Source organism: Sinocyclocheilus anshuiensis, unplaced genomic scaffold (assembly GCF_001515605.1).
Source record: "Sinocyclocheilus anshuiensis isolate Anshui unplaced genomic scaffold, SAMN03320099.WGS_v1.1 scaffold816, whole genome shotgun sequence".
In the NCBI taxonomy this organism is placed as follows: domain Eukaryota; kingdom Metazoa; phylum Chordata; class Actinopteri; order Cypriniformes; family Cyprinidae; genus Sinocyclocheilus; species Sinocyclocheilus anshuiensis.
The window spans coordinates 592,970-606,083 of record NW_015554154.1 but is presented as its reverse complement, the minus strand read 5'-3'; the positions used below and the strand labels follow the sequence as shown (position 1 = coordinate 606,083).

Below are 13,114 nucleotides of genomic sequence, written 5' to 3'. Positions count from 1 at the left end.
AAAAAAGAGCCATCAAATTCTGGAAACACCTAAAGACAAGTGACCCCAGCACATACCATTATAAAGCCCTGAAACACCAAGAGCTGAGCCTCACGAAGAGTCCCCTCCTTCAGCTGGTGCTGAGACTGACAGAGATCAGCCAGCCTCAGAACTCACACACCCTCAACCATTCAGCCCACACAAATCAGCAACACAGAGAAAGACAAGTACATCACCCATTGGACAAACACCATTAAAAACCAGCACAAATTAGAATGTTATTCGGCACTAAATCGAGAGAACACCATGGCAAACTACCTGAGCACAGTGACTGATGTGAAACTCAGGAAAACATTGACGATGTACAGACTCAGCGAGCACAGTCTGTCTGTAGAGACGGGCCGGCGCAGACAAACCTGGCTCTCCCGTGAGGAGAGAATCTGCTCCCACTGCAGTCTGGGAGAGATCGAAACAGAGCTGCACTTCCTCACAGAATGCCCCAAATACCAAAACATTAGAGACCACTACTATCCCAAAATTAACAAAATATTTCCCCAATTTAATAATTGCACCCCAACTGAAAAACTCACCTTCATTCTTGGTGAAAAATCTGAATGTGCAAATACAGCTGCAAGATTTATAGCAGCCTGCCAACTCCTGAGGCACAGCCACAGCCAAGAAACCAATATCCAGTAAATATACGGCTGACTCGCACCAAACCAACCAATACACGACTGTAGATAATGTTGAATCCAGTTATTCAGTTTATTAATTAAAAAAATACAGAAATAATCTTGTTACATAACCTTTACTATTTCATATTTGTTTATATGTATCCATATGTTTTAATGTCATTCTTTCAATATTACTTGTTCAAATGTTATTTCAATTGTTATATTGTTCCAAATTACACTGTTGTATCTGTTCTCTTTTCCTATGCATGTTTTGGCAATGCAAAATGTGTTTTTTGTCATGCCAATAAAGCGAATTGAATTGAAAAAATTGAGTGTGTGTGTGTGTTATTGTCATATACTGCAAGTTATTTTGTTTGAAAGGCAGCTCTGGAAAAGACTCCCCTAATGAACCCGCTAACCGGGGCTTCAAGAGTTCAAATAAACTTTTCTGGAATGACAGAAGAAAACCTGGAAATGTCAGACTCGGGAAATTTCAAAATTATTGTTTTTGTGTTTTAAAATCTTTTAAAATTAGCTACCATCAGTTTTGTTTTAAATTGCTTCATAACCATGTCTGCCAGTTTGGTGTTCGCTGTTTATTAACAAAGGAATTTACACTTTTGTGAATTTGTAAAAAACTGTTGTTTTATAATCTTTGGCCCTGTGTAATTACAATGGCCAAACTAATCAAAAACACTTGTGCTGTTATCAATTTAAAGGGGTCATATGATGCGATTTCAATTTTTCCTTACTCTTTGGAGTGTTACAAGCTGTTCGTGCATAGATAAGATCCCTAAAGTTGCAAAGACTAAAGTCTCAAACCCAAAGAGATATTCTATTTAAAAGTTAAGACTCGTCCACGCCCTCCTAAAATGCCTCGTTTAAACACACCCCCACATGTCTGTCACTGTGGGAAGATTTGCATAACACCGCCCAAATGTTTACACAAAGAAAGAAGGCGTAACTTTGATTCTCGTTGTAGTATTGTTGCCGCTTTCAGACCGATGAGCTTTGTAAAAATCGACGCGTTTCAGAAAGGCGGGGCATAGAGGAGCAAAAATAATGTACAGTATGTGGAAAATAATGTGTTTTTTGAACCTTGAACCGCATAAACATTTAATTACACCAAATACACAAAATAATGTTCTTTTTTAGCAATGTCATATGACCCCTTTAATGGTGAAGAAATAAGTAATCAATTATCTTATTGAATCATTACATTATTCTGCTTATTACACGGCAGCTTAACAAACAAATAGGACATGAAAACCTTCATTGAGTTCAAATCGTTTTATTAGTTTACATATGCTTACCATACATTTTCTTTCTGCAGGATAACTGGGATGATGATGAGGAGGAGGAGAAGGAAGAAGAGAAGAAAGTTGAACAGAAAAAAGCAGGTATTGATCTCTGTTGAGCGGTCAGATTTTGCAATGTAAACGTTGTAGGCAGAGCCATTGCATATTTGTAAAACTTGCCATTAAGTATGTCTTTGGGGTGTGTGTTGTTTTATTACTGTTTTTCTTTAACCCAAGTGGAAAGCACTCTTATGGTTTGATTTACATTTCTTATAGAGGTGAAACCCCCTGAGAAGAAAAAATTTACTGATAAAATAAAAGAGAAAGAAATTTTGCAAAAGAAAAAACAAGATGAGTTGAGAAAGAAAGTAAGAAAATTATTATTACTTGTATAATTACTCATTAATGGATTAATCCCTGTCTTTGTAGTTACTTATTTCTTTTAACCGTTTAACCTTTGTTTTTGAAACCTGTGAAAAGATGGATGAAACCGCAAAAAATGAGAATCTATCACCAGAGAAGCAGCATGCAGAGACGATTCGACTGATAAAACTGCAGGAGGAGGCAGACATGGAATTGGCCCGTGAGGCGTTTGGTAAGAAATAAGTATGTGAAGTCTTCCAAGTCCAAATTTGAACAGTTAATCACTGAATAATCACTCTGATTTCAGGTGTTGATCCTGCTGCTGCAAATGCCTCTACTACTGTTATCACAACAAACAATGCCTCTGGAATTGAAGCCATGTGCCCTTCATCAAAAGATGACTTTGTTGCATTTGAAAAATTACTGAAAGATAAGATAACACAGTTTGAAAAATCAGTGCATTATTCCAGCTTTTTGGAGTCACTGTTTCGAGAGCTTTGTATTTCATGTTAGTTCATGTAAATATTTTTTTTATTTGTATGTGGATATTTGTCAGCTTTTTTTTTTTTTTAATAATGCAAATTACTGCTATTTCCACAGCTTTTTAGATTATATGTTGGATCTCTTAAACATAAAACCTTGCACGTGTCTTTAGACTAATGTTTTATTTTTCCCTCCCTCTGTGTAGTGGAAGTAGATGACCTGAAAAAAATAAGTAATTTTTTGTCTGTTCTGCTCAGTGAAAAACAAAAGCAAGAAAAGGTAAGTTGAATGATTTTGCTCTGTTTTAGAGGAACTTTTCAAAACCTCTTTTGAGTGCAAATAACTTGATTCTTGCTTAGTTGAGGATCTTATTTACAGGCACCAACACGCTTGTTATTTATAGTAATTCTGTATTGTTCATTATAATCAAAATATCAACAGCAAAATACTCAATATTAATTTGTTGCTGTTATGCACAGGAAAAGAAGGCAAATAAGAAAAAGAAGAAAGGTGTACTCCCTGGTGGTGGATTGAAAGCAAACATGAAAGATAACTTTGCTGATTATGGTGGTTTTGATGATGACTTCATGTGACGAAGGTTCCCATTCCCTCTCTGCCCAGATGCCCTTGCAGACATGCAACATTACCCTTTCATGCTTCTCAGTGCCATCTTTGACACTGAACAGTGTGTCAACCCTTTACTTGGTTCCACTGGTGACAGACTCCTCATAAAACTGCTATCAGCACATTGCACCTCAGCGGCAAATGGGGAAAAAGTAAATTTTTTCAGATGGCCTTGAAATCTCATTTTTATTTAGAAAACAGACTATATGATATGGGACATTTTTGATGGAGGCGTTTCCTCTGATTGGCTTAAATAAGCATTTCAATGCCTTGTAGAAAACTTTGCAGACAATATCTTTTTGTTTTCCTTGAAAGTGACTTATGTTTTTAAAGCTGTGCAATTTCAGTTACACAGAAGTAAATATGATGCTCTATGCAAATGAATTTCTTCCAAGAATGTCCTTATTGAAAGTATAGTTGTACTTTTCTTGCGTATTTATGCACAATTGGAAACAGTTTTCCAAGTGTGAACCATTCAACATTTGAAATAATAGGACTTTGTCAGTGCTTTGAGTCAACATTATATAATGAACAGAGGAGGCACCCTGACTAAATGAAAGAATGGAAAAAAATGTAAGTAAAACAAAACTGAATCCAAGCATCATCTTGAATCGGTTGACATTGCCTTCATATGAATGCAGAACAGACTAACTGGTGCAGTTAGTTGCTGCACATTTGATCGATTAATGATATTCAGTAGTGTTGCTCATATGACAGTATATGATCAGGTTTAATCATCATTAGTTGAAGAAACAGAGCCATGGGGTTTCGTGCTTTTATTTGACCCATTGTCACTAAGCTTCTACAGGCACGAATGAAGTCAAATGAAATGCAAACTTGTTATTGGCAAAAAATATTTATAAAAAACAGCTTGGAGGATTTTCTCATACATTGTTAAAATTGGGCAATGAGAACACAAAGACACAAAGGCATTGTTTTTTTTTTAAAGCTCTAATTTAATAAAATCATTGGACTAAAGTTATCACTTGGTATTTTTGTAAAGGGTTTGGACAACTTCAGAGTTTTTTAATTAATGAGTGATAAATGGCATACATGTTTGAGTGGAAATGTGATGTTCTACTATCTAAAAACAATGCCTTGTTTTTGATAATCTGAAGTATGCAATAAATATTTGAGTATTTACAGTTTCAAGTAGTAAAATGTTTACCACAGTACAAGTCAATAGAAAATATAAAAATGAAAAATTACATGAAGCACACATTCCTCTGGAGTTACTGTTAAAAAAAATGGTGATTTTAGTTAGGTTTTGATAGGCTTTTAATAAAGTAAAAAGTTGTTTTCTTCACTCTTAATATTAATTTGAGTTGTAATTCATTAAATCTGTAATATTGTTTGCCAGTTGATGTTATCAGCAATACTAAATTGCTGTGGGACTTTGCCCCAGCCATGTTCAAATACAACCTTAATTTTCTTTTTCTGCCAAGTTTTAAAATGGCCTAAATCCAGTAACTCTGAGTTAAACATGAGAGCAGCCCCCATAGGGAATGGGTCTGTCTTGTCTCATGTATAGTTTTTAAGTTCTAGAAATATCAACCAATGGACTGGGCACGTGTGTAGGAATTACGAGTACTCCTCCTCATACTACTGCGAGGTGCTGTTGAGCCACCTCTCTGCCTCCGGTTTCCTCTTCCCGGCCGTGCACTTCCAGCTGTGGCCTGACCCAGTGAGTTCTGTATCTGCTGGAACATACTCTGCCTAGTGACCGCTTTATCACCACAGATGAATGTTAATGCCACTCCTTCGTTGCTCTTCATGACTCGTGAGGTGCCATCTGAAGTACCATCAAAGCAACGGCCAAGCGCAATTTCTTTGGCTGTCCGAGGATCTTGGTCAGTCACTGTATATATACCGTAGTTGTGGCCCAGTGGGTCTAGAGGTGCAAGCATGGTGAACTCATTTGTGTCATTGTTGACAGCCAGTGGAAGGTGGTTCACCAAGTATTCCTGTAGCATGCTGTTTACACTGTCTCGCTTACAGCTGCCCTGAGGCATTACTTTCACAAGGGTCCGATCCACTCGGTCTTGATCATACAGCATCCCACTGCACTTGAACTCCAGACACACTGCTGAAACAGTTGATTGGTCCATGTCTCTGATACTTCTTGTGTCACGAATGCCATACAGTTGGCCAACAGTTTTTGGATGGGTACCTCCCATATTGCGAGACCGAACGTTGAGCTCATGGGGACTGTTAAGTTATACTTTAATGTAGCAGGCCCTGTATTCCATGGGTTTTGGCCACCAACTTAAATAGTCTTCAGTCCAGCTCATGGGGTCATCCTCATTAAAAGGCACTGTGTTGTAATCGTACCGATCTCCTTCAACTCTTGAGAAACGGAAGTGAGCTGCACTGAATGGAGCTTCTTCACACTCCTTAAGTTTGTCAAATGGATAAACTGGACCATTGGCTTCCTCAGCCACGTTTGACCGGGGTTTGGCCACATTGATGCTGAACGCTGTCTTTTTTATTCTGGGATCATCGTGGTCCGTGCGTCTGTAGTTTAGTTTATTCAAATAGGGTTGCGGGACGCCAATGGTGTTAGGATTCAACTTTGGAGAGGATGCTACTGCCTCTAGCTCTTCTCCCCCAAGGTTGGCCATGATGTAGGCTGAATATGCGTCTGATTTCTGTTCATCACAGAAGGCTGGAAGACATGCACCATTTGGGCCAGTGATGACGCTATCAAATCTACCCCAAGCCCGAGGGTTGGTTGAAAACCCTGGCGTGGGCTCCATATTTATTAAAGTCATCACGACTCCTTCACTTTGCTCGCTAGGCATGTACCGTTCGCTACGGAAAGCCCGCACTTTCACATAACATCTCCTGTTCTCGGGTACATCTAAGTTAAACAGCCGTCTCTCACGGATTTCCATGTTACCTATGAGGAAGGTCCTCTCCTCTCTTTTCCCCCTTTGTTTCTTCTCAGCATGGAACTGGCCCTCCTCCTCCCACAAACCTGTATCAGGATTAAGGGACCATAATTTCATGGTCTTCAAGTGCTCGGGCATCTTCACTTGTGCTGCATCGAGACGCACTTTCACCTCTCCGGCATTGAGGGACTCACCTCCTTCTTCATCCCTGAAGTCCACAGAGAACATTCCATAGGTCCTCAAGGGCAGAGTGTCACCTTCATCACCAATGAAGTTGAGATCACTTTGTGCAGCCGCTGCTGTTGATACATCCCTGGGGTCAAGGAAAGTCACGCTGGCCTTGACATTTCCCATGAACACCTCTCCATTTTCTTTATAGAATGCATTTGGTGGGATCTCGATCTCCGCAATGGGATCCTGGCCTTCTACCTCACCAAGATCTAGCTTATTAGTCTCTCTTGAGCTAATAATCACAGCTGGCTTTTTCCTCAGCAGCTTGATCTCGTAGAACACAGCTCCACCTCTAGGATTGAATGGTAGCACTTTTGTGGTATTCACAAACTTCTGCATGTTGTCCACAAAGGTGAGGACCAGACGCTCTGTGTTTGTAGGTACCTGGATAGAGAATGTGCCTTTGTATCCAGTTCGACTTATTCTTGCGCCATCCATGTAGATGTGTCCAAACCTCATGGGCTCACCAGTGTCTGCTGCGATAGCACGTCCACGAACAATAGCCTTTGTGTCCACACATGTTTTACAACCACACTGAGTCACTACCATAATGGGCAACTGATATTCCTGACATGTAATCTCTTTCTTCTGCTGCGATAGCACGTCCACGAACAATAGCCTTTGTGTCCACACATGTTTTACAACCACACTGAGTCACTACCATAATGGGCAACTGATATCCCTGACATGTAATCTCTTTCTCCTCCATGTTTGAAATTCCACAGCAGTAGGAAACTGAGTCTTTGCATCTGATGCCGAGATCCAGCTTCCCTGTGCATGTAGATGTTGGGCATCTCCCCACATCATAGTAGAAAGAGTTGGTCTCATTTTGAAAGCAGTCATGTGGTAGTCGAATCAGATGGGAATAAGGCTTAGGGTTGCATGATGGTGCTTTTTGACCTTAACATAGAAATGGATAGAAAACAGGTAAACTGAGACCAGACTATTTGTAAAGTATTTTGATCAATTTTAGGTTAATATGAAATATGTGCAGTTAAAATAGAATGACAGGGCACACCAATAACTGTGAGGGTGGCAGGCTTAGATTTGATGGCTCCGTTCTCATTACTGGCTCGGCAGTAGTATTCTCCTATATGGTCCAAACTGACATTCCTCAAAACCAGTGTCTCGTCATATTGATACTGACTCCTGTCCAGCAGAGTACCATTGTGGAACCTAAAGATTGATAACAGCGATTATCATAGTTTTTCTCACATTTAGGATAATTGTTGCCATGCTGTGGGGATGAAGAAATAACTTCATGATAACCTGGTTTGTCTGAACTGTCCTCATATAACTGTCTTCCTTATTTATGTATGTATTTATTTATTTTAATACTTTATTGAAGGAACGTAACACATGAGGGCTTTGACTTTTGAGTGTCTTTGTCATTCTCTTTTTTTCCCTCATTTATTACCATCAGATAAGGAAACATGATTTCCTTGTAATCAGCCAAAATTTCATAGTGAACATCAATTTATATCTGAAAGCTTAAGCTTACCATTCATACTGGTTTGATTCAGGTGTCCCATCAACCTTACAACAGAAGGCAGCTGTCTGACCTTCCCTTCTAGCCTTGTTCTCAGGGTTTTTCAACACATACAGTTTTTCTGAGAAGCACATTGATATTGCATTAGATTCACTGACTTTGTACATCCATTTGTATGCTTTTCAAACTTAAATGTTTTAGTTTCCTGTGACATATTCCACATTGTATTGCTATTTTTTCACCAACATTATAAAGCTAGCTAACATGAATGAAGTTTCATTGAAATTGTCAAAATGACTTGTGATAGCCTTGGAAGCATCAATACAAATGTGCTAAACTACAAACCAATCAGTAATGTTTTACATTGTATGCCATTGTTTTCCAGCAAAATTTTGGGGTTTACATCGTAGCTATATACTTGTTAATTAATTTCTTTTTGTAAAGTATTTAATAAAATTCTAATGCATAAAATTGAGCATTCTTTTGTAGTCGAGCCATCAAAAACTATAGGCTATTATCTATTATTGACCCCTGAAATGACTTTAACATTTAAACTGATCTTCAGAAAGTCTTCTTGAGATAGTATTCTAATGCTAACACAGATTCACACAGTTCATAGGTCATATGGATTCAAGGTCTTTAAAGAAGCATTACTTGCTCTCTCTAGCTTCAAAAGGAGAACGGAGGTGCGTTCACTGCTCAAGGGAACAGTGACTTGGTGTGGAGTGTGGTTTTTCAGCTTGATCATTAGCGTCGTGTTGCCATCAGGGCAGATTCCAGGGACTTGAAAATGGCCATTGTGATCAGTTACAGCGAAGAGTTTGGGCCTAGCACCAGCACGGAGGATGGCAGCTCCAGGTGCAGGGAGACCCCCGGCACTACGGACTGATCCTAAAACTGTATGATCCTGGCACATGCAGCCATCGCACTCATCATTTACCTTGCCCATCACACAGTGCAGTTCACAGCCTAAGAAAGAAAAAGAGGAAACAGAGATTTTTCAACAACTGTAAGGTAAACTGAACAAATTATTTTGGTTTGGTTTTGACTGTAAATATGGATGACAATGAAGATTATCTGAAATTCTAATTGACAAGAAATTATCATTTTAAAACTGTAGGGAACAGTAGATGCATTACGTGGGCAAGGTGGCCCTTGGCATGGCCTGGCTTCGACAGTTTGGCCATTGCATTGTTTGGAACTGGATTTGCAGCTTCTAGAGCGATGCTGTATTGTAACCTGATCACACTGAGCTGGACACAGACCCCAGTATGACCATGGACCCCATATCACTTCTTCAACATCTGAAACAATTTCTGAATGGTGAGAGATAGAGAAATTCTGCTAAATTTCTAGGGTGTCATCAGAAATCAAAAACTGATGTTAACTCATGGTAAATTAAAAATAATAGATTTGTGAAAAAGTATTTCTGCAGTAAAATCAACAAATCCACCTTTTCCGTATTTCATTTGCATATTTAATCAAAAATCAGAGAAAATGTGCACAATAACACTGAGCTTTGAACATAGAAACATCATTTGTCTTTTACAGCTCATTTACTTACCTTTAGGACACAGGAAACGTACAGCATAGTTTGAGCAGTTTCTCCCAACAGGCTGTTCATCATTGACACACCAGAAGCCCACAGTTGGGTCAGCATGTACTCTTTCCCCAGTGCTGCGAGCTGGGATCCACTCGGTAGTACGTGCCTCTAGAGCTCGAGGAACCTCACAGACGCGGGCTCGATAATAAAAACGAATGGCATTCAGCTTCTCATAGTCTCCTTTCCCTCCAGGGTGATCTACATTGAACCATGTGGTCCACTTGTAATTATCTGAGGAAAGTTTTGAGAGGAGTTTTAATGGTTTTAAGTACCAGTTTGGCTCACTTTTTGAAATATTTGATTGGTTATGTATTTTCAGAATCATACAAGCCTACCTTCATTATGGTACACAGCTGGGTTTGGTCTCCATGATGTCCCCATGATGCTTCTCCATGTCCCTAATAAGGAAACTGCATTAGTTTCTTCGTATAGTTTTACAATGATGCAAGCCACTGATGGGTTTTGGATGCGGTAAGAAAAATAAAGTATATTATAGGTTATTTAGGGCTTATTTTCGTGGGTCTTGTTAATAAAATATTACTTCTTTTGTAATCCTTCAGATTACTTCAGAAAGAGATTTCCGCTAGTGGTTCACACACAGAATAGAACCAATTGCTAGCAGGTGGCTTTCTGCTGCTGGCTCGCAAAACACCTCAGCTTCTGGATATACTGGGGGCACTAGAACAATGTTGCCTTCAGTAATGGGTTTGCTGAAGAGAGGTTTGGGGGTTGGGGTATTGGAAGAGTCATGTTTCTAAGAGCCAGCTGTCAATATCCTGTTGAAATCTTTCAGCTTCTTCCATGAGCAATGACATGCAAGAACTCTTTTAGCAATAACTTGCATTAACAATTCAGTGTGAAATGTGCTGATTAAAATTCATAGGCAAACAAACCTTGAGAAAAGGTGCCTGTAATTCCCAACAGAAGCAGATGAAAGGTCCAGGTTGAGAGGCAGCCCATCCTGGCTCCCGTTAATGACCTCCAAGCTCCGGTAAAGGGGTCCTGACCTCTCACACACAGCTCTCTCCACACTAAGAATAGTCCAGCCACAGATCTTGTGCCGATCAGATATAAATATGAAGACGATTAGTAAATTGCACACAGGGAAATGGACCATATTGTTTTCGTTTCGGGAAATCATACAGGAAACTCCCATTTCCCTGTTCAACTAGTTATGAACTCATTTCAACCTTTCAAAATTCAAACTGACCTGAGAAGAATCCTAAAATTAGTTTACCTAAAAGTTTTCTATTTTAAAGAAATGGGTGAAAATGAACAGAATCCTTGAAAACGCATACTGAAACAAAGACAAGCTGCTGAGAAAGAGCTTAAGTACTTAGAATTTTAGCTGCTCTCAAATATCACATCTGTGAGAGCCATCACTGCGTGTCAAGGGAATGCACAAATGTTTTTACATCCAGCCAAAAAGACCTAAGTACACATTCCATATGCACATACAATTTGTGTATGGCATAACAAAATATTTTCAATGCAGTCAGTTTTAACAGTTGCTGTCTGTATTCGCATTTATTACAACTTTAAAAGACCAGGCACAACATGACTACAATGACTACAAAATGCAACAGCTCTTCAACTGAACTTTGAAGCATTGTTTTAATGTCACAATCAAACTATGAAGTACTATATTACAAACTGATATGTAGATAAAAATAATTTGTACATATAAAGCAGTTAGCAAAAAAACATGAACAGGTAATTTTGTTCAAAAATCAATGTGATAAATACAAAATCTACAATAGTGAGAATTTCTTTCTACAGAAAACAATTTAGAAAGCATTAGTGTCTGAATCCAAATCCACAAAATGTGGTTACAGTAAAAAAGATGAAAAGCTTGAGACCTTACCAAAGGTTTCTCGGTGAAATGGAAAGCTTTTGTACTCCTGCTTGTTTCTGTGGTATACTTACAGAGCAGTTGCTAAATAGTTGGAATGAGGAGGAGAGAGAGTGAATGTGAAGTCCACGTCTGTGTCCGGTACTTATATAGCTCAGCCCTGAGCCATAGGGTCGGCGCTCTGCCATGAAACAACAACATGGGTTCAGCACCATCTACTGCTCCTGTACAGTGGACTGCATTGATGGCTTTCAGTCAGGGGTGTTCTGGAACAATAATCTCAAAGAAATAAAAGAGTCTCTATTGACACTTTTATTTTTTTATTTTTCCGTAATGATTCACAGTTGTGTCAGCTCAGTAGTGAGATATTCGTTGCTGGGAGTATGTTTAGTTATGCAACATTCACAAGAAAGTCATTCAAGAATGACATCCATATATTTCAAACACATGAAAGCCATTACGTGACTCTTTCTCAAACACATTAGCATGCTCTTTCCCATCTGTCCCTCTGAATGTGTTGATAAACAATATGAATGATTTGTAACACTCGAGAGCCAACAGCAATACACTGTGGTTTTTCAGTCATGATGTCAGAATCTGCAGAACAAATCCACTGTATCAGCAGAACATAAACCGGTGTGATTGAAATTTGTAAAGAATGACAGATCCTAGGGTCAATGGGAAGTCAGAGCAAAACAGGTCTAAAATATTGAAATATGAAAGAAAGTGTTACTTGGATTGAGGCCCTTTAAGATCTAACTTTCATATAACTGACCTACTCAAATGAAATCAGTAAAGCAGCGGCAAACTTTGAACAGAGCAATGGACCAGTTTCTGTGGACCAAAACAGCTGCGATTAGTGTCAGTCCAGTGGTCCTGTTGAAATTCAGTATTTAATAAGTGCGTCCTGTAAAGGAGCTTTACATGCTTTAATGCATTTTTCTAGAGCTACAGTATACGAGATTTAAGATATATAACAGAATGGTGTTGGATAACAGTCATTTTAAGTCCAACGGTCTGCCAAAAAAATATTTTTTGGAACTTTACTCTCATGACAAAAAAGACATTTTAACTTACTGTCCTAAAATCTAGGGGTCATTGTTTAAAAAATGTTCTTCATTGTCTATGTGGAGCATAATGGGATAGCGCTGACATGCTGACTTAGTTGTTGGAAGCTGGAGAACAAGAAACACCAGATGTTCTGGGACTTAGAGCATATTCTAAAAATATGTTCATCTGCATCCCTGGAATGACCTTCATTAACTTGTCTCTTAATAGAAAAAAAAGCAAAAATAAAAATGCATGGGAGAGCAATATGAAAGCATGCTCTAACTCTGAAAAAGACACCTCAATTCTATGGTTAGTGCTCTTGTATTTTTCTGTCTGTAGAATTATTCCAATATCTGTATTTGTTTAAGCCATTTCAACAGTGCTGGTGTTGTTTTGCTAAATATCAGAATGGCTATGATTGGGCTACAGATAATCACAAGCATTCTGATATACAGCACGACTGTGAGATTGACAGAACATAAAAATGGCTACTTACTGTTACATAATGGCTAAACGCAAACAGAGTCATGCGGTGGGCAATTCATTTTTATGGGCAACGTTTAAGCCCAGCATGCAT

At 38.8% G+C, this 13,114-nt stretch overlaps 1 protein-coding gene across 1 annotated transcript; it reads right to left on the bottom strand.

The window, feature by feature from the left end:
• Positions 1 to 3,860: 3,860 nt before the first annotated feature.
• LOC107670750 (cartilage intermediate layer protein 1-like) lies at positions 3,861 to 11,602 on the bottom strand. Its single transcript, XM_016463485.1, is given in 10 exon segments — positions 3,861 to 7,115; positions 7,231 to 7,443; positions 7,562 to 7,719; positions 8,045 to 8,153; positions 8,687 to 9,001; positions 9,172 to 9,348; positions 9,597 to 9,866; positions 9,971 to 10,033; positions 10,529 to 10,689; positions 11,500 to 11,602. Coding segments are annotated over 9 exon segments (3,516 nt in total). The 5' UTR covers positions 10,596 to 10,689; positions 11,500 to 11,602; the 3' UTR covers positions 3,861 to 4,971.
• Between the last annotated feature and the right edge of the window lie 1,512 nt (positions 11,603 to 13,114).